Raw genomic sequence first — 22,927 nt, forward strand, 5'->3', positions numbered from 1 at the left:
TTTGGAGGACAAAATTATAACACAGACCAATGAAGCACATTGACTATGATCACATAAGTGGCAAGCAGCAGCACTGATAGCCACAGCTAGAACCTTCGGCCCCTCTATACAGGCAATTAAGGATAACAAAGGGCTTCCTAAGGAAAAAATGCTCATCCCAATCTTGTTTTAATGGTAATTGGTACAACATCAAGGAGGAACCAGACAGCAGAGACAGCAGTGGGGAGCTGAGGATCTTGTTTTCCCTGGCCTGCTTGTTCCTCTTGGCCTACAGCCTAAGAGGCAACACCCTGGCTCAGAACCCCACCTGGACTCTTCACAGCTTTCCAGCTGTCAGCCACTAGCTGTGGCAGTGGAAAGTGTGTCCTCCCAAGAGCACAGCCTCCCATCAGCTGCATGGCGCCTAGCCTTCCTCCTGCAGAAAGGAATTCTAAGTTCAGAAATGGATCACAGCTTCCCCTCACCCTGCTTCACCCCTTTCTACTTGCCTCTCTGAAAGCCTACAGAAGAAATTAAGGGGATAGTTGCATGCCTAGTAGGAAACAGATACCGTGCAGAGGACCCAACTTGATCCAAACCTCAGTAACCGGTTTTCCATGTGCTTCTCTTCCATCTATCCAAATCAGAACAGAATTTGTCAGTACCTTGAGTAATAGAAATCATTAACTAATATTCCCATCCCAAGGCTACACATAAATATCTAAGACGTGGCAAAGCTTGCATTTCACACAGTCTCATTAAATCAGCCCTTGACAGGTAGTCAGCCTGACTATGTGGTTATAACAGAGAGAGTAAAAATCAACTAATAGCTCACCTTACTGTCAAACATCAAATTCTGCCAGCTGAGATTCCTGCTATCTTTTCCCGGCCTCTGTTGTTTATATAAGTGATATTTAAGAGGTTGATAATGTGAAAGAGGCTAAGATAGTCATGTGGGTAGAGCCAGAAGAACTTAACAGAGCATTTTTCCTTTTTTGAATTTTCATTAACAGATAGACAAGCACACACTTCCAGAGTATCCAGCTTGGTTAACCATCTCAAAGTGACCACATAACTCACATAAATCAACAAACCATACCCTGCCTCTTCCCTCTTCTTTTACAATCACTCTTTCTATCTCCTCTGCCCTTAGATTTATAACACAACACAGTATTTGAAACTATTTCTGAGCTTCATAAAAAAAAAATCATGAATATCACTTTTTATCTTTGTTCAGTACTATATTTGCCCTTAAATTTTCAATCAAATTGTTTAAAAAGCATAATTATTCTTTTTCCTTTCTAATTCTTAAATCTATTTTTGTCTTGCTCTCTTGTGCTGGCTACAATTTCCAGTTATATATATATATATATATATATATATATATATATATTTTTTTTAAATTGGATTCCACTTGCTATTTTTTCCATGTACTTTTTTTTCATTTATGTATTTGGTACAGGGTCTCACTATGCAGCTCGTACTTGTAGTGATCCTCCGGTTTTCAGTCTCCCCAGTGCAAGAATTACAGACGTGCGTCACCATGCCTGGACTCATTCACCGTCTCAGTGTGTCCCGGGGGCAGGGCCAGCACTGCATGTGGGACCAGGGACCAAACACTTGCCAAAGCAGGCACTTAGTCCGCTGAGCTATCTCGCTGGTCCATGTAATTTTTATACTTATATTTGTAAGACTGTCTTATTATATTCCTGATTTTACATAGTCATTACCTAGATCAATTTTCAAAGTAGCACTTGCAGCATCCAAAAATAGCAGAGAAACCACCTCTAGGCTGGTTGTGATTTGAAAAGTAGTAGTTAAAGTTATAGTCACCAATGTCAGAAAGACTTAGTTTCAAAACTTGGTAGCTTTGAAGTAAGGCAACTTATTCAATTTTAATTTTTCTGAATCTCAGTCTCCCCTTTTAGAAAATAATACATACAGTAAAAATTATTTTATAAAATCATGAAGATTAAATGAGATCATCTTGCAGAGCATCTAGTCAGGTGCTTCTCATGAAAATTAATTCAAATAAATTGTGGCTGTTGTTTTTATGATGAGCACAAAGCAATAATTTTAATTTATTACATGAGGTGAGACATACTAGCTTCCTTAAAGGCCTATGGATTTGAATTACTTCAACAACTCCAGAAAATCCATATTGTTCTTTCAACTTAAAGAGGAAACTAAGGTTCAGTTTGGCTTGCCCAAAATCACATAGTTGCTATCTGGTTGTAGTATTTGAGATCAGATTTATCTGCTTCCAACATGTAGGTCTTTCTCCAGAGCTCCTTCGTAATGTCTAAGCAGCCTCCCACTACCATCTACTCCTCAGTGAGACAATTCTGAAGCATTATCCAAGGTTGGACAAATTGGCCTCTAAGGTTATTTGTTTGTTCATTTAGCCAATGTACCTCTGAAATATTAATAATGTGATTCTTTCTTGGTCTTTTTTCCTTGAAGGGAATTCTTTTCTCCTCAGTAGAGTGTGTAAAATCCACACAAGATCTGGTAGAGCTCTACCTCCATGAATCAAATAGGGTTTATCGGGATAAGATGGTAGAAGAAAAGGACTTTGAGCTCTTCGATAAAATCCAGGCAGAAGTGCTCAAGAAAGTCTTTGATGTAAGTATTGCTCTGTGGTTTTTACTTTTCGCATCTTAAAAATAATGATAATTATGCTAATGGTCAACTGGGTGATGCAATCTGGTTCATTCACTGGGAAAAGTTCAGACATTAGATTAAGAAAAGAAACACTATCATTATTTCGCCCAAACTGAACATCCAGGAGCAAAACTAGACACAAATCAGTCATGAATCTCAGCACTGAGAGGACCTACCAAGATCAGCTAGCCCAAGTGCCCACGTGACCCTAAGCCCCTCTAGCATTTTCTAGGTGACGACCCAGCATCCCTGGGACCAACGTCTCACCTTCCCTGTGGCAGCCATTTAGGAAATGCTGACAACTGAAAATTCGCAACAATTTTGAAGACTGGAAATTTAGTCTAATAGTGACTTAAAATTCATTTCCCTTCCCACTCATTCTAAGCCAAACCCAACTTTCAAATAGTTTAAGAACATTTATCTTGATCTGACTTAGCCCTCTCTCTTCCAATCTGGAGTCAATTTCTTTTAGCTGTTTCTGACATGTCATTTTCAAGCCCAGAGAAAAGTTGACATTATCTTGACTGCCCTCCCATCCTCTTTCCCCTGAAATTGTGGTACCTGACTCATCACACTGCAGTGGTCTTGACCAAAAGCAAGATAATCATTTCTTCTCTTAAGGACTATAGCTCTGTTACTACGTTTCCCAGAATGCATCCTGTAATTTGGGAAGAAGTTGTCTAAGATGAAATGAGTAAGAACAGTGCTTTGTATTTTATCCCCCTCCAAAAATTTCACCCTGTATTTAGCAATTAGGCTGGGAATTTTTTTTTTTTTTTTTTTTTTTTTTTTTTTTTTTTTTTTTTTTTTGGTGGTACCAGGGATTGAATTCAGGACCTTGCACTTGCCAGGCAAGCACTTATTCTACTGAGCTATCTCCCTGGCCCCTTATTTAGCACCTTAAAACCCAGAAATTTTGAGCAGCCCTAATGCATGTACTGCTTTGCAAAGGTTTAGAACCCTGAAACTCTTTTCCTTTCACAAAATTATTAGTAATTTATAAAATCATGGCCCCTATCTTAGGAAGTAGTGATAAATTAATAACTTTGATGGTTATATTTTATTTCTTTTTTAATTCTTTATTTTTTTAAAGAATACAAAATGGTAAAAAGAAAGAAGCATTAAAGATGATACAAAATTTCACTGAAAAAGTAATAGGAAGTCAACAATGGTTACTCTATTGCATGATGTTGTCTTCAAATTAGTTATCTAGCTTACCAGACACAAACATGTAAAACTGGTTTTTTTAAAAAAAAGTTATAAGAAATTAAAAAAGTAAGCATTAATTGCTCCTTTCAAAAGAGCAGCAGGGATCAGCAGTACAATTATCCAAATTATTCTGAATATATATACATAAATATATCTTTTCCCTTCTTTTGTCCTTTTTTCTCATCACAGGTTTTCCATCCCACTGAACAAATCCTTTCCCTTTCACAGAATCTATTGTACCTTTCAGATTTTATTTACTCGTTCAGATTCTCAGACTAACAAGACAATATGATGTTTGCATATGTAGGTCTGATTTATTTTACTTACCCATAGAGTCTCTAGTTGCATCTATTAACAACAAGCCTTCTACCAATCAAAGCTTATTGCTTATTATCTTTATTTTAACTAAGCAATGATCAGGGCTTGTATATAATTGTGCCACATTTCCCCTAATCCATTAGTTTTTATTTTTCTTTTCTGTTGCTATAACAAAATTCCTGAGTCTGGGTAATTTGCAAAGAAAATAAGTTTATTTGGATCATAAGTTGAGAGACCGACATTCTCCTGGAAGTCTCCTGTGAATTCAGGCTTTGACAAGGGACTTAAGCAAGGTGGCACCAACATGCCAGGAGGCTGTGTGGAAGAGACCACATGGTGACTCAGGAAATGGGAGAAATTCATGGGCCAGCCTCACTGTCAGTAACAAGCCTCACTTGTAGAACTGAAACTCACCTTGTGAAATAAATCAGACCTGCAAGGACAAATATATTGTCTTGCTAGTGTGAGAATCTAAATGAGTAAACATCAGTCCCTGCAGAGGGCACTTCCCACAATGACGTGATCACCTTCCTACCAAGTCTCACAGGGTCGCCCTGGAGAGCGAGCTTCCAACACATGAAGCTTCGATGGAAAAACAACACTCAAACCATAGCACCCATTTTGATTTAACTATGTATGTTTTCCTCATAAGACCCTTGTTCTGTCTCTGAAGATAGCTGTGGTATCCCAACCTAAGGCAGTCTGTTAAGTGGTTGGATAGAATTTTAAATAACTTGCTTCAGTGTGCATTTCACTAGGTTAAATACCCTAAATTCTTCTGCTTTACTTGTCATTTTTATGGGGGCTGATGTTCGGAACTCTCACATCTTAGATGTTGTTCTCTGTACCCTGCAGTTAGCTAGTTTATGTGTTCATTACTCACTCCACAAATAAGACCTGCTTGTCTTCTTAAGTTGGTCTGAGCAAACATTTTAAATGAACAGGACTAATTTTTTGAAGTAGAGCTCTTTCAGTGGGTCGTGCAAGGGGCACATATTTTTGATCAGGAATCTGGATAAAATGGAAACTACCATTATCTTTCCCCAGCAATACTTCAAGTGCCAGCACAAAGCACCTTTGCCTGCAGTAAATCTTGGTACTTGTATCAAAGAAAAGTTGCCACATTTCCACCTAAGAAGTGAGGCAATCTTCTTCCCACCATCAAATCTTGAAGTTCTCTGATTCGTGCTCCTATGTGCTATGGTGTCACTATTAACAAACCTTTGATTCACTGTACTGGTTGGTTTTCTTTTTTTCTCCCTTCTGTATAGAATGTCTCTGATTATAAAAGTGTAGACTTGTTTTATTAATCAAAGAATCCTTATAGACTAAGTGTTGCAACACTATACTTTTATTATCTGCTAGATCCTCACTGTAAATTGATTGCCCTCATAACTGCTCCCCAGTATGTCAGCCCATTCCCAAATTGGGTAAATAGATGGACTTCCACATTTTTTATTTTGTGCTTTGCTATACTAACAAAAGCAATGTAGCATTTACATCTTATCCAAGTTTCTGGGCATTTATCATTATTCTCTAACCAAGCTAGGATAGTTTACAGTGAGGATCTAGCAGAAAATAAAAGTATAGTGTTACAACACTTTGTCTATAAAGATTCTTTGATTAATAAAACAAGTCTACACTTTTATAATCAGAGACATTCTATACAGAAGGGAGAAAAAAAGAAAACCAACCAGTACAGTGAATCAAAGATTTGTTAATAGTGACACCATAGCACATAGGGCTTTCTGTGGCCCTGAACCCACTTTCAGAATATTGTATAATATATTGATATTTGACTCTTTCTAGTACTTTACTCTTATACTCAGGCAGCAGTCATGGGTTTTTGATATTCATTATTGTCCTCAATTTCCCTACATTAAGTTTGATGATCTGTCCCATGAGCCCAGAAGGCCACCCTGCACAAGCTTATGCCCAGGTTCAGTGCCCCCACTGGTAAATAGCATACTTCTTACCTGTTTCTCAGGTAGGCCTTCTAATCTGGCCTTCAGAAGAAAATAGCAACAGGTGAAGACAAAAACTTGAGCAGTCATAACTTCCCCTACTTGGAGTCTCAGAAAACATGTTCTTAGATTAGTCTCTTCTACAATATTTCTAACTACCTGAAGTCTCAGGTATTAAATTTTGACAAGCTAATAGTTCCTTTTTGCTCCTTTAACAGTAAATTTATATTTGTTTATCAATAAAATTATGGCAAAAAACAGTAAATTTAACAATCCTCTTGAATATATAGAGAATAGATTAGTAAAGAGACATAGCATACATGTGTTTTAAATTGTTATTGATAGGTATTTATAAAACATGGTAACCTTTGTCATGCGTAGGTTTTGAAATAGTAAGCAACTCATCTTGAAACTTTTTATAAATAAGAGATTCTGCTTTAAGTGTTTAAGATTATCTGTGTCCACACAAATAAACCAGTCATCTAAGAATGGCTGAGAGACCACTCTTTAGAAACCAAGTCTTCCGGGCAGAACTTACAGTACTGGGGCTGACATCCCATGGGGAGCAGTCAGCCCCAGCAGGAAAGTATGTTTGATGATAATGGCGTAGATCGGGGAGCAAGAACTTGGTGGAATGGATGTGAAGCTGCTGGGCGATAATTTCCTATATCCAACACTGGCAAAAGGGACGAGACTTAGAGAAATCCAGCCATGTGTCCCCATCCAGTCTTCTGATCACAGAAGCACTCTTACCACGCTTACTGAAGACACTTCCCACTATCCATTTCCCATACTTAGCCCACAAAGAATAAAGAACAATATCCATAACTTCATGGAACTAATTTTTAAAATGTTAAGCATCCACCTTACAAGGGCTTTTGAAGAGGGAGAGTGTGCTGGAAAGAGCAGGGAGCGTTCAGAGAGAAAAAGCAAATCCTCTCTGTGGGAGATCAAAACTGAGACTCAATAAGAAAGGGTCTAGTTCGTCTGTATGTCTCATGGCCAGGACTTTGAAGAGACCGCGGCGCAGAGCCGAAGCCTGAATCTGTACTGCCACTTCGCGAATGGCACCGGGGAGCCCAAGTACATGCCCGTGCGGTCGTGGGAAGCGCTCACGCAGACGCTGGCGGAAGCCTTGGAAAACCACAACGAGGTCAACCCAGCTATGGACCTGGCGCTCTTTGACGACGCCGTGCGCCACGTGTAAGTGTGCTTCTCTTCCTGTTTTCCGCAGTTGCTTCTCCTTCCCAGGGTCAGAGGTTTCATCTGAGACCACTTTCACAAAGCCAGAAAAGCAGTTGCTGCTTCTGCCTTGAACATCAAGGTGGCTGTTGGAGGAGCAGCAGCTGCAGCTTTTGCCATGGGGCCTAGAGGGCAGCAGAACGCTGGGCACGGTGGAGCGGGATGATTTCCAGGCCGACCTTTCATCGCGCCTGGGCAAAATCGCAGCGACGCCAAGGGGAGGAGCATAACAAAATAAAAAGGGCACCAGACCCGCTCAGGACCCCCATCTTTACCTATGTGCTGGCCGAAAAGGCATTTTTTAAAAAGTAATAAAATAGTTTTTGACCAAGTGTACATGTATTTTAAAAAATAAAATGTTTTTTCTGATATGTTGTACCTACACTGCACTTTATGTTCTTAAATTTGAACCCTACTTACCATAGTCCTTTCCCTACAACAAATTAATCTTGCCTACGATTTTCATTGTCTTCAGGAGCAAAATCTGTTTCATCTTGAATTTCTTTCAACTTTCCCTACACTGCTCAGTTTAACTGTTTTTCCTGCTTCATCCTATGTATCCTAAGGCCAAAAAAGGTATCTTTCACATCCTCCACTCCTACTCAATGGCATGTTGAAGTCACTTCTCCTTTTTATCCTTCACAAATTCGAGTCGTTTTGAACTAGGCCATCTAATATGCATGCTTATTTCTTCCCCTCGTTAGTGTCATCTGGTAAGGTCCAGTTTTTCTCCATCACTGTCCTGATTACTTTTCTTGTTGTTGAAATAAGAATACCTGATACCCAAAGTTAAAGGAAGATAGATAACATTATCTGAGTGTGTAGAGGTTTCAGTTCGTAGCTGGCTGGTTCTGCATTGCAGCAGAGAAATAGTTCGCGACAGGCAGAAGGCAGAAAGCCATAAGGGACCAGAGACCCTCCTTCTGCCCCGATGTCTTATCCAGGCTACCTACCCTTAGGGTGGATAGCACTTACCCCCAGAGGGGAGCACTTTCAAGCCTACCCAGAACTGTACCAAACAATCAGTGAACTGATTTAGTAATCACACATCCTTGATCCCAGCGCCACACACTTCAGGTCCAACCACCTCTGAAAAGCCCCTCGGATGCCTGCCTGAGGCTTTGGGGGGACATCTAGACATAAATCTTAACAATGGCCTTAGCACTTCGGCTACCACCTGCTCCTCACCCCCTTTGCTTCTCCCTGGCATTTAGGCTCTGCTCTCTCTAGTCCTTGGCCTCCTCAGCTCCTGGATCTTTGCTTCCTCCCACCTCGGTCCTCACCCCTGCATTTCTACCCCAGAAAGCCTATCATCAATAAGAAACCAAGCGCTGAGATCTGAACTTCAAGCATCCCACTGACTGGCTCTTGCTTTCCTTCCCTTGCAGTTGCCTGGTCTGGGTTTCTATTCTAGATCTTCTTAAACTTCAACAGGACCTCCTCTCAGGGACACACTACCTTTTCCAGCTCCTTTATCCCCCTCCCTGCTATGCCTTGGGTGCCACACACTCTGTCATCACAGTACAAGCTTCTCTATGTCTCCTGCCTGTATATCTTTGTGACAAAAGTCCACTTTAGTTAAACCACACTGACTTCTTATTCCATAGCAGTCCCTACTTAGCTATTAATCCTGTGATCATATTTTCTCACCTCTACTTTCTCCTTAATCTTCTTTTCACCCTGTGAATAAAGAATTTCTCACCCTAGTGACTGCAGACCACTCCCTTGCTAGTCACTTGTCCTGTGGCTCTCCACTGCGCTTGGCATCCTTCCCCACTGTCTCTACTTTTGCCACCCATCCAACATGTATTGCTGGGGAAGCGAATCTTAGCGCGAATGCAGGGACCTTTGTTTCACTCACTGCAGGTCCCACATAGGTAGGCTAGTGTTTGGAGCTAAGTAGGTACTCAGTAAAACTTTTTAACATCTCATATGGTGAAAAATAGTGCAGAGGAAAACATGGCGAAAGGGTCCAGAGGTGGGGTGGTTTCCATTGCGAGATGAGCGACCAAGAGGCCCTCGTTGAGGCAGTAGCGTTGGATGTGCCAGATAAGACCTGCGCTGATGTACCATTCACTGTGGACATGGTGCATAGTGCTTGGTCAGCTTCATTAGTCCTCACGGGAAGCCTAAAGCAGGGAAAGTCCACTGTTAGCCCAAGTTATAAATGAGTAAAGGGGCCGGGGAGATGGCTCAGTGGAGTGAGCACTTCCCTAGCAAGCGCAAGGGCCTGAGTTCAATCCCCGGTTCCACCAAAAAATAAAATAAAATAAAATAAATGAGTAAGAAAGATTTGCTAAGCTGTCTCAAACATAGGTGAGCCAAGTCGCACACAGTCCAGCTTGAGTCTGTGACCTCGCAAGCAGATGTGGTGCTTCTCCATGGGCTTCTGGCCTCCCACTCAGCCATGGTAAGCTCACTGAGGGCAAGGTCTGTCACCCACTAGGACCTTGGTCAACACCTGGCACACAATAGGTGCTCAGTAAATAACCTTTAGGGGCATTAGTCACCATAGTCCCTCTTCCTTACAACCTACCAGAATCTGTATTCATCTCGTAATTGAGGTAACTTGTTTTCCCTTTAAGTGTGAATTTAATTTGGGAGGATAGCTAGTGATTCCATCAGTGTGATTCCTAACATAAGCGATCAAGCAACCAATACTGTCTTTAGGAAAAAAATAAAGATTGAAATCTAGCTTCTCTCTTGAGACTCCTAAATAGACACTGAAGATAGTTTCCATAGAATGCCTGAGCTACTTGTAGGAAAAGTAAAACAACTGAAAAAAAAATGAACTGCTTTGAGGCAGACAGTTCTGAAGAATCAAGTTTATTTGGAATCCATTTTCCTGTGCATTTGTTTAAAAATCTCCATGTCTCATTACTTTATCCTTGCTCTGCCCTTCTGTTTCCTCACTGACCCCTCCTTGCTACCTCTATGGCCAGGATACAGAAGGTTTTGGGCTTGCTCAGGAAAGCTCCCTGCTTCTGAGACCCCAGGGGAAGCAAGGCAGAGTGAGAAGAATCTGCGTGTGTCCTCCCAGGAGCCCCCAGGTGGATGTGGGAAAGTCAGCCCCCACTTTGTTTTGGTAAATGGACTCAAACTCAGGACCTTGTGCTTGCCAGGTAGACACTGAGCTGTCTCCCTGCCTCCAGAGCCTATTTTTAGTGTACAGTAAAGTCTATGATCTTTCTGACTTCATCTTGCCATTTTATTCACATCACCTGAATGCTTAATAGTTTCTTTCATTTGACTCCCTCCACCCTCTCTAGCTTTCCTTCTCTCCCTGTCTCCAGTTTTGATGCTGAATAATGTAGCACCACACAGTGTGTAGGGAAGTAAGTTCTGTAGATGAAATCAGATCCAAAGTTCAAGTCCTCACTCTGCCACAAATGAAGTAGGGTGCTTTGGGAAAAATCACTTCTTCAAGCCTCGCTTTTCTCATCTGGAGAGGGAATAATGAGAGTGTCCATGCATGGGGTTGCTGCCGCCTGCAAAGTGCATCCATCACATGGAATAAGCAGTCAATAAATCCTACCGTCTTTCCTTTTGTGCTACTGTTCCCTTATTTTTTCCATAATTTTATGGAGAGACAAATAGCAATGAGACAGTTTCAAATCAAATTAGTAGGACAGTTCCAATAATTAACACATTGCATACTGTCTTCCTAGTGGTTATTTGTTGTACAAGACGCAGACATGATATCCTATTTACAAACACTATTAGAAAAATTTTTTCTATTCATAGGACCACTTTGCTCCTCCATTGACACCCTTCGCCATTTCAGCAGATGCTTCTGCTTTTTCTTATAGCCTTAAACTGGATCCTTTCTGTCACATTTGGCATGATTTTCATTTATCTTTTTCTTTACTTCTTTGTTTTGTCACTTCCATATGTATTCTCTCTCTCTCTCTGTCTCTCTCTGTCTCTCTGTCTCTCTCTCTGTCTCTCTCTCTCTCTCTCTCTGTCTCTCTCTCTCTCTCTCTCCTCTTCTCTTAGTACTCATGACAAAACAGAACTTCAAATGTACTTCTTTTGTGTCCTCAACATCTTAGTTTTCCAAGTGTTTGTGTGTGTATGTGTGTGTGCATGCGTGTGTGTGTGCATGCATGTGTGTGTGTGTGTGCGTGTGTTCACTGTACGATAGACCAGTTCCTCCAGCTGTGCTGTGATTCATCTCTAGCTTTTGTTTCTCATCTCCAAAAATCAGTAATAGGCTTAACACAGGCTGCCTTTGTTTTCTGGCCCAGCAGCCCTTGAGAATATTGATCTTCTTTTTAAATTTTGTAATTTAAATGCAGAGTCCTCTGCCCTAGTCAGAGGTTGCTAATGAAGCCCCAGCTGGAGTCTAATGCTGTTAAGAGAGTTGCAGACTTAACCATTCTTTAGAAACTTCATCACTACCTATGCATTTCCCATTTCAGTATTAAATAATAGGGCCCATGCCAAGCTGAGGTCTGGTCTTTCAGAGTAGAGCTGGGTGTTAGTCTACCCAGGTAACCCAGTTAGACTCCAACTCTTCCTCTGAGTTTGCCTCTCTCCTCCACTAATACAGTCCTGCTCCATCTTTTTGGAATCTGTAAAGAATAACTGGGTGGCTTAGCACCAATGATTCTCCTTCCATCTGGAACCGACAGAGACACAAGCAAATAATCTCTTGCACATAGTATAATGAATCATACCTAGAGTACCTCCCCCACCCCGCCCGCCGAGTAGGATTTTCTGCCGAGTTCCGGGAGCCCCCAGACCCAGTCCTAGCCCAGGTCTGGTGAGTGTGTGGAGAGCTTCCTCTTCCCCCTACTTCACCTTGCTCCCTCCAGGCACAGCTCAGGGCTAGCATACATGCCTGGGGTGTAACCCTGCAGCTGCAATCCCTGCAGAGAGTGTAGAGGATAGATCCACCCAGCTAGTCCAGGATACAACATCTTGCCACAGGGGCACAACAGGTTCACCCTCAAGGGCAGCAGCGGGAAGGAGTTGAGCACAGCAGCCAGACCCAAGCCAGGCAGAGCTGGATAAGTCCAAACAATGTAGAGCTGCACCTGAACTTCAGTACGTGCAAAGGTTATAACTACAGCAAAGATCTACAACAAAGGTCAGAAGACAGTGCTACACAAAATGAGGAGAAGGAACAAAATGCAACCTCAGAACCCAAGCCCACCCGTAACAAGTGCAGAGGACACTAACACATACCTAATAATTATACACACAATGTGATCCTGAGTATAAGGTATGGGTTGTCTTGCTTCAGTTTAATATAATTTTATTAGATGTTGTTATGTCTTACATTTAGATGTCTCTCCAAAGCCTCATGTGGTCATAGGGGGGGACTGACCAGAGGTGGCTGGATCCAGAGTGTGTGATGATGGCTCTGATTTAGGGTGCAATGTTGGGATCCAGGGCACCAGGACTAATGGTGTGAGTGTGCCCTGCCCTAAGTATCCCGGATCAGATGGGAGGGATAGAAAGAGCTGGGATTGTCCTGTGTTTGCTTTGCTACCTTCTACTATCATAAAGCGAGAAAGTAAAACTGTAAAAGAACAAAGTACACATCAAGAAATAATTCCTGCATACTTAAGTGAACACATTTTAACTACATAAAAGTCAAATGAGATATAATTCTTAAATCCTAAAAAAACTTCCTGAATGTCTAAAACACCTTTTGAAAAGAGCAGTTAATGCTTAATTTTTTTTATTTATTTTCTTCTTAATTTCCTACAAATTTTTTGTTCTTGTTTTGTTTTGCTTTGCTTTGTTTTTGGTGCCTCAGGCTGCCTGAATGGCAGGTCTAGCTGGGGATTGAACCCAGTATCCTACTCCTGAATGCTTTTGCATGAGCAGGCCCTTAAACACCTGAGCTAAGGGAAGGCTCCCAAAAGTTCAAAAGGATTTTTTTTTGTGCCTGGCTTGAGATTTCTTTAGGGCAGGTCTAGACAGGCATGAGGATCTGGGGATCAAACAACAGTATCATGAGCCTGACTGCCTTGGCTTAAGTAGGTCCTTAAACAACTGAGCTCATTGTTCTTGTTTTGTTTAATTTGTTTTTTAACCAATCATGCATATTTATATCTGGCAATCTAAGCAACTAATTTGAAGATAACATCACGCAATACGGCAACCATTGTTGAATTCCTATTACTTTGTTTAGGGAAATTTTGTATCATTTCTAATGCTTTTTTATTATTCTATATTCTTCAAAAACATTAAAGGTTAAGAAAAAACAATACTAAAAAGTATAAATAAAAAATTGGAGGATAATTTGAAGCATGTGCATAAAAGGGAGAGAACTTATAATACTTGGAGCACATTTAAATTAAAAAATAAGCATTCATGAAAGGAAAAATACATGATAATTAATAATAATTTAAAAATGCTCAACTCACCAGAAATCAAATAATTATTAAACCATATTTTCAAACATTAAATTAGAAAAGATTAATTGTGTGTGTGTGCATGTGTGTGTGTGTGTGTGTGTGTGTGTGTGTGTGTGTGTAAAAGTTTGGGTCTAAACCTCCCTATAAGTTGCTGGTGAGGGTGTTGCTGCACATGCACTTGTGCTAGGACTCCTTTCTCCACAGCAAACTTTTCCCACAGGTACAATATGGGCCCACAAATAGTTTATTTATGTTCACTATGACTACCTCATCAGTGCATGTAAAGACTGTGTGTAGTTAGAAAATTCATGCCATTGAAGCTCTGTAAAATGCCCGCAACCTCATGCATTTTGTTGACATATCAAATCCCACCCACTAAAACTATTTTCTAACCCTTCTTTCAAACTAACTTTAGCTATACCTTAAATTGCTCCACCATTACTTAATTTCTCCAAATCGATAAAATGTTCTCTAAAGTCAGTGATGTTGAAGTTGTGTTTGCTTCTTTGTTTGTTTGCCTTTCTGAGGAAGGATTTCCCTGTACAATTCAGGCTGGCCTTGAGCTCACTTTGTAGCCCAGGCTGGTCTCAAACTCCCAAAGATCCTGCTGCCTCAACCTCCTGAGTGCTGGGATTATAGACATGTGCTACCATGCCCAGATTTTAATTTCAATAGTGTTTCTAATTATAATGTCATTAATAGAAGATAAGAGTGAGATTGATTAATTTATTGCAATGTCAAATGTGTACTGCTGTATTTGGCCAAACAATACCTGAATTCCTATCTTCACACTCTTTTTGTCCCATGATTATCAACCCCTAAATTCACTTTTTACATTCTGATTCAATTAGCATGATCCAATAGTCTCATCTTGCAACAAACAGACATACCCTTTGATCAGTTCTCACTAAGAAGGGTAAAAATTGGCACTACTATTCTAGGGGTCATTTTTAATACATAGCATAAGCTTCCAACATTATCTTCCAGTTTGACTCAGCAGTTTTACTTCTAGAAATTTATTCCCAAGGAAATAAGTACAGATACAAACAAAGAAAAACTATATCATTTTATTTATAAATATTAAAAACAACCTAAACAACCAACAGTGGACTGTTGTAGACAAACAACTTATTCTATTTATATTAGCAATAGAAAATGGATATTCTGTGCAATAGTATTCCACAATCAAAAGTATGGTTTAATAGATTATTTAATGGCATAGGGAAATAATCACAGCAGATTACTAAATGAAAAAATGGTTTTAAGGCAGCCTGCTAAGTATATTAAAATTCAAATTTTAATCAAATGATAGAAATATATTGGTAGGTATAATAAACATATATACTCAAAAATATATATTCTAAGCATACAGATACAGAGTATAAAAAATCTAGAAGGCTATATAATTAATGTCAATAGTATTAATTGCTATTAAAATTGTGAATCCTTTCTGAATTTTATGTACTTTGTACAATGGAATGACCACTGGTTTTAAGATGAAAAAGAAAAGAGAATACCTGGGTATTTTTCCAGAAGAACTGAAAACATCCTAGTAGAGTGATATATGCGCACCTATGTTTATAGCAGCATAATTAGTCACAGCAAAATCTTGGAAACAGCCTAAATGCCCATCACCTGAGGAACAGATAAAAAAGATGTGATATTTTTACACAATGGAGTATGATTCAGCTATAAAAAGGTGAACTTGAGTGAGGCTTTCATAGATAGATGAATACAACCAGAAACCATAATCTTTTTTTTTTCCAGTATCAGGGATTGAACTCAGGACCTTGCACTTGCTAGGCAAGCACTTATTCTACTGAGCTAACTCCCAGGCCCCAGAGACCATACTCAACTGAAATAAATCACACCCACATTTGTAAACATCCTATTGTCTCCCTAGTGCAAGAACCTAAAAGAGTAAATAAAATCTGAATGCTGCCGTAGATCCTGTGATAGGGAAAGTGTCTGTTGAGAGGGATGGAACAACTAGGATGAGGAAAAGGAGAAAAGAAAGAAAGAAGGAAAAAAGATATATTTATATAGGTTAGCTTGAATTATTGTACTGCTGATTTCTGTTGGTCAATTGAGATGAGCAGCTAATGCTTAATTTTTTTCTTCTCCTTTTTAATTTTTTATAACTTTGTTTACCAATTTGCATGTTAATGTCTGGTAATCTAAGCAACTAGTTTGAAGACATCATTGTGCAATATAACAGCCATTGTTGAATTCTTATTACTTTGTTCAGTGAAATTCTGTATCATTTCTAATGTTTTTACTGTTTTTCATTCTCTTTAAAAAGAAAACAACAAAAAATCCAGATAACAAAAAAATGAAGAAAAACAAAGACAATTATTTTTGTTAATAATACAGCACCACCTATGGTATACCGCTAAGTTATCTTAGAGAAGAGTTTGGTAGGATGCCCTGAAGGAGAGGCTCTGAACAGTTTAATGGGCGCAGTGTTTGGGGAAGTCCTGGTGGGCTAGGAGGAGGGAGTACTCTGTCTTAGTTACTCTTCTCTCATTGTTAGGACACATACCTAACACTCAAATTGAAGGAAGGAAAGGTTTATTTAGCTCACAGTTACTAGAGGTTTCAGTCCATATTCAGCTGGGTCCAAGAGAGAGCAGCAGAAAGCAACCTTTCATGGCGGCGGCAAAGAGCAAGAATGCAAGGGAAGAGTAGCAGCAGCTCAAGCAGCTAGTTTCTCTTCCCTCCTTACATTGAAATGCAAATTACCTGGTCCAGAGCAAGTGCAGCATCCACACCAACAATAATCAATCACAAACTCCAGAAACCGCCCCAAGACTGCATGAGGCTTTGGAGGGACAACTATACACAAACCATAACATACTCTAAGCAAGGCAGGAGGCCTGGAATATACTTCCAATGCTGAGGCAGGAAAATTAACACAGAAAAGGTGGAGAAGTAAAGCTGTGGAAAGAGCCCAGAAGCCAAAGATGTGGGAGCCTCCTAAGATGACAATTAAGAATTTGTAAATATTCATCACAAAAGCATTGACATTCAAGAAGGATGAGAGGGAGAGAGAAGATCTGTGTCAGACAATGTTCTTATCTAGTAGGCTTTAATTTTGTTTCTCTTCTTTCCAAAAGAAACCAAACTATTCTGGTCCAGCTTTGTCTTCTAGCCTACCCTGACATTTTAATTTTAATTATGTGTGTTCTATTTTTTTTTCTTTTTCCTGCCTTCTCTTTGAGTGGTTGATAAAGCCAAGATTGGCAGGAAGAAGAAGAAAAGAGTCTTCTGGGTCCCCTGCCCATCCCAGCCCCTGACCCCTCTAGCACTGTCTATCACTGGCTCTTCTGCCCATCTATCTGGTTCACCAGAGGCTGTGGCTAGAAGCAAACCAACAGCAACTTCAGGCTCCTCAGACAGGAAAGCAAAGCCAGGTTTGGGACAATCTGAGCAAACATTCTCAGAGCTCAGCCCCTGATGTGCCTCCGACAGAGGCCTCTGTTCCCATCCAGACCATATTGTACTGTCTGTGTTCCTCCCTAGTACATATGTGACTAACGTGATGCACCCCATGGCCCTCTCTTAGCTGCCATATCAATCGAATCTTGGAGTCTCCACGGGGAAATGCTCTGCTGGTTGGCGTGGGAGGCAGCGGCAAGCAGAGTCTGACCAGACTTGCGGCCTTCCTCAGCTCTATGGAGGTATTCCAGATCACGCTTCGCAAAGGCTACCAGATCTCAGACTTCAAGGTAAGATGGTTGCATACCTATGCAGAAGAAACTTAGCATGTCTCTAACCTCACACAGCCCCGTATAACCCTTCCTTTACCTCTCCAGTGGCCCTGGCTGGTTCCTCCCCTTAACTGTCCATCCGCTTTCTTCTTAGTTTTGGGACTGGTGATACAAGTGGCTCTTTTCTCATGAGACAGAGCCAGGGAGCAGTGCCCTTTCTGTAATCTATACCAAGTTCAGCACACACTTGATAGCTGCTTTCATAGACTTAATAAGAACTACAACAGTCTGCCTAGCTTTCATGAGAAAGTCATATTTTAAAAGACAGATTCAATAACCACTGCCCTCGGGACTTTTGATGACATTTTCTAATTTTAGACAGCAAACATATAGGAGCTGGGGTTCATGAAAAGTGAAGAAAGGCCTGGTTATGCAATTTTCAGAGGTCATTTGGTCTGGTCTTCATCCTTTTATCCATGGCCACAACAGAGTCCTAGGAGAAAGACCTGGGAGAATTTCTATCAGGCTGCTGCCCTCGCTGTTGCTGGGGCAACTGAGCCAAGCACTGAGCCAATTCTGCCCACAGACTCTTCCAGCCAGTGATGGGAGAGGGGTGTGCTTGCTTCTGCTCTGACAGCCCAGCTGAGCCTCCAGACACTGGTTGTACCCAAGGTCAGATATCGAGTTCACTTCAGCCTTTATTTAGTGCATACAGGGACAAGACGAGATAGTGTGATGGGAACTGTGCATTTACATAATGATATAAGACAGTGTTTCTACACTAAAACTGTGGCTCTCCCCTGGAATCTCAGGGGGTTTTCAAATAATGCTGATGCCTGCATCCTACTCCTAGTGTTCTGATTTAACCAGTGTAGGCATCAGCCTGGGTCTCAGGGTTTTTCAAAGCATCCCTCGGATGATTCTGAGAACTGAGAGACACTGCCTTAGATGATTCTGTAAAAGCATAAGGTAAGAATCACTGACCTAAAAGGAAGTATATGATCTTTAAGCGACAGTTTGGGCATTAAGGAAATCCTACCATAAAGAAGGAGGATATTAGGACATGAGCTCAGAGCAGAGCTGAGGAGAAAAGAGCAAGGTGAGGGACAGTGGCTGAGCTGCGTAAGCACAACACAACAAAGAAACTGGGCAGGATAGATCCAGGGCCTGACACCAGGACTAGTCAAAACCTTATACACCTCGTTTTGCATCTCTAGTTTTGAGTAGGTAGGATCTCTGCTGGTAATTGTGTGCATGTATGTGCAATCCCCAGTACTATATATGTTTTTCAACAAAAGTGTTTTGCTAGAGCTACTGACAGTTGTAAGAACACTAACATAAGACATAATCAGCCTGGGCATGTGGTTCCCAGTACAGGACTCTTATTGTCAAGAGCAAGAGCAAGAGCAGTCCCATGTCTTGGAAGCGGGTCATTCACTTGCATAATGACATAAGTAAAAAGGCCTGAAGTGAACCAGGATCACCTCTGCCTTGTGAAAGAAGCACCTCTTGGCACAAATAGAAGCTCCAGAAGCTAGTGCATGAACCACGATGAATTAAATGTCTTCTCTGTATGGTTTACTTGCCCACTTCCACTGGCACTGAGGTGTGGGAAGAAGGCATATTTTCCTAGCTGTCCAGGAAAGACAGAACTCCTGCGTATCTCCCATTGTTGCCTTTCTTTATTTACCATTAAAGCCAATAATATAGTTCCATATCTGAAGAGTGGGATGGGGACCTTTTTGGAGAATGCCCTCTTGATGTAGCTTTCTGATAGTGACTGTTCCTACAGGTAGACCTGGCCAGCCTGTGTCTGAAAGCTGGAGTCAAGAATCTCAGCACAGTGTTTCTCATGACAGACGCCCAGGTGGCTGATGAGAGATTCCTTGTGCTCATCAATGATCTCTTGGCATCTGGTAAGAGATTCTAAAAGAATCATAATCATTCAAAGATGGACAAGGAGTGCGAGGTCAGAAAAGCAGGAGCACAGAAATAAGGGAGAAAATGGACACAGCAAAGTTTCATTAGAGTCACTCCAAGAGTTAGTGCTGAGCCAGCTGGCCTGGTTCTTAGCTTTTATTCTCATTGCAAATAAGGTAATAATCTTGAAGCTCTCCTAGTGGAACAAGATATGAGTATGGGAAGAAGAGCAGATTAAAGGCCTGGGGATCTGCTGACATCTAAGGGAAGGTGTTTCCTCTCCACACCTATGACAGAGACTGCGGTACCTGCAAGACTTCACATAGCTTAGACACTGGCAGGAACACACACAGAAAAAGCAAAGCACATTCACAATAGGGCAAGATTGGGTTACAAATTTAATTAACCAAAGATTCAGAACTTTGAGCAGGCAGGAACAGATGTGGAATATTTCCCCCAAAGTTTTCCTCAGTCCTCAACAAAATTGACGGTGTTCTCTAGTATCCTGGGACACTACAAGACTTCATTGGAAAGCTCAGTTTCTGCTACTTTTTTGTCTGCTGAGTAGTTCAGGATTTATGCCAGTGATCACAAAAATATATGTTAAATATTACATTTATATATATATATATGTTTATATAAGACAATAGGTTGCATAATAAAATATAGTACATAATTTATATAATTGCAAAATATGTATTTATATAAATTAAAGAAAGATTATGCTTTCCTGCATCTTAAGCTAAATGAGACACCTGCAAAGCCACCTGTTCACCTGGGAATTGAAGAAGTATACAGATGTTCCTGAAAAAAATTATTGCCTCTTAATTCCCAACAATTCATAAGCTCATTTCTTCCCAACCCAACCACTAGATGTGTTGAGTATGATTTAGTTTATGAAGTCCAAGAAATATTATCACAGGTACATTCCTCTATCATCTCGCTCATGTCATAAGTCCTAAGCTATTTCAGGATAACTCCTCCCAGTCCCTAGGAACTTCACTGCTTCTGAATCATGTGTGTCCTATTTTGTGGCATTGCCTCCATGCCATTCTACTGTCACCCATGAGGAGCCACTGGCCCTTGACCCAGAGCATGCATTTAGAGGTTCTGTGAGGGTTTCTTTCTGAGGAGGGCCTATCGCAGGTTCTCTGCTGAGCTGGCTCCTGCCTTCACATTCATCCCATATTCACTCCTTTCCCAATCCCTCCTATTTAACTTAGCTCTGCATAAAAGAGTTTTCCTAGCAACTCTTATACCTTTTTTCCTGTAATACAACAAAGTTCCCCTTTCTAAACACTGTATTTAATATCTCATCACCCTACTATTTAACCTACAACATTGGCCCACCTTTCATTATTTTATTAAATGTGAAAGATCCAACTGGTCTCCCACCCTGAAGCTATCCTGAAGCCTCATTTCTAAAACAACCTGAGAGTCTGTGCTTCCAAAGATTTGCAGCTCTGGAGATGCCAGGCATGTTGCCAGCCTGGCTCTGTATTTCACTTGGCTCCAATCCAGCCAGGTCACCTTCTCCTAAAATAATGCTTGAGACACAGAAGTTGTTTTACGTTTGCCAACTGAAATTTTATTCCTCAATTAAGTATCTTTAATTTTTCATTTAGAAGACAACTTTCTTTCAAGCACGAGTGAATTTCTGAAGAGTTGCCCAGTGAAAACTTAATGCCACCAGACTGTTGCAAAGTCATACAGTTACAGGCTCACAGTTCTTTTTTAAAGCTTTTGTATTAAAAACAGCAAGATTTGCACACACATGTTAAGGTAAAAATACATTTAAGGTTAATTGTCCTCTGCTTTTTAATTTGTCCTCTTTAAAAAGGAGAAGTAGAGCCTCTATTCATTTTAATATTCCCTGTTGAGGCCAGGCATGGTGTGGCACATGCCTACAATCTCAACACTCAGGAGGCAGCAGGAGCGTTGCAAGTTCAAGACCATCCAGAGCTACATAGTGAGCTCAAGGCCAGGCTGGACTGCATAGTGAGACCTTATCTCAAAAATTTCCTGTTGAACACATAATGTCTGTGCATTCAAAGTAACTGAATGCCAGTCCAGCCAATGTTGAAAGGATTTTCAGAATCTATATACCCAATTCTTCAACTTGGTAAAATTATGCAATTACAGAGAGTAGCAAGCTACACCTCGAGGCGCTTCCCCACGACTCATCGCTCTGTAGTTATCTACAAGTCCTGTCACATTGACTATGAAAATAGTAAATAAATGTTTACTACAACTCTCCCCCAAAATCTCTTTCTCAGAGGACTAGTAATCTCATCACGTTGGCTAGCTGGTTTTCTCTGACATCTTTAGCTCCTTTTTTTACCTTTGCTATTGTGATACTTATGTCAAAATCAAACTGTGATGGTATTTGGATTCTCAGTCCCATTTCTGACACCCATCACAGCATTTCAGAACCCAGTAGCATGATAGTTGCATCTCAGAAGGGTCAGAGATTGACAGGAAGAAATCCTACATGCAAAGTGAAAAAAAAATTGCTTTCTTGAGTAATTGGCAAAAATACAGAATTGTGTTTAAAGCAGAGTGACTAACACTCAGGTCAGGAGCAGAGGAAACCCATTTGTAAGACACCCTGGACTGGCACAACCTTAAATGGGAATCATGCAGCCTCTGATGAAGCTGTGCATGAAATGTGGGCCTTGGCTGGACCTGAAAAATCTAATTCTTGTCATGATCTTAGTGACCTGTTTTAATACTTCCTGAAGAATGAACGCTTATCATCAATCTCAGGTGTTTTAGTAATTCTTATAAATGTTCACCTATCAGTCACTGATCCAAACTCAGGCAAGTCCCCATCATAACTTAGAAAGGAGAATTAATCCCTGGATTTCTAGAATATTCCGTACTTCCTGACTTCCATTTATTTCATTTCCTTTCTGCCAGCCAATTAGCACTGACCAGCTGAGAACACATAGTCGCTCAGATGGTGAGGTCTCCACCTCATCCAACTGTGAGATTTCATACTTCATTCTGCTTTGGGCTCTTACACTGGGATCTTCCTTTTTACTTTTGAAAAGGTTTAATTACTTCCTTCCAAAATTAACATTTCTTTTCCATGGATTAAACTAAATCTATTTATTTATTTGTCCTACAATCACTATTAAACTCCCACTCCCCAGTCACTAGGTAACTGTGCTCAGATGAGTAATAGTAGTCTCTGTGTGGTCTAGGGGAAAAGTTTATTGCCTGCCAGGCCCTATTTCTTCCCAAATCATATTCTTGTCCATCTCTGAACAGACTTTTCTTTTTCTATTTAGGCCAAATCTCCTCATGGAATATAGAAAACAAAAAGATCATTTCATCTTCCCACTTTTTAGGATGAGTCCTAACATTAATGATAGTGCTCTCTACATTTCACATGAGAATGTAGAACCGGGAAGTATTTGTTAGAGACTTGACAGTGAGTAGTTCTTCTCTTGTGAGCATCTATAACTGGATTTCTCAATGAGCCATACATGCTGTCATATAAACTGAATTTTGACCTAGTTTCCTTAAAAGGAATTTTAAAATACAT

At 40.5% G+C, this 22,927-nt stretch overlaps 1 protein-coding gene across 1 annotated transcript in view; it reads left to right on the forward strand.

The window, feature by feature from the left end:
• Dnah9 (dynein axonemal heavy chain 9) overlaps positions 1–22,927 on the forward strand; it is a 433,197-nt gene that overhangs the window by 237,054 nt on the left and 173,216 nt on the right. Inside the window, exons 41-44 of the mRNA XM_023705424.1 lie at positions 2,443–2,604; positions 7,141–7,337; positions 17,313–17,475; positions 19,250–19,373. Of these exons, the coding sequence (XP_023561192.1) occupies positions 2,443–2,604; positions 7,141–7,337; positions 17,313–17,475; positions 19,250–19,373 (646 nt within the window). The remainder of the gene's footprint in view (positions 1–2,442; positions 2,605–7,140; positions 7,338–17,312; positions 17,476–19,249; positions 19,374–22,927) is intronic.

Source organism: Octodon degus, unplaced genomic scaffold (genome assembly GCF_000260255.1).
Source record: "Octodon degus isolate 3935 unplaced genomic scaffold, OctDeg1.0 scaffold00219, whole genome shotgun sequence".
Taxonomy (NCBI): domain Eukaryota; kingdom Metazoa; phylum Chordata; class Mammalia; order Rodentia; family Octodontidae; genus Octodon; species Octodon degus.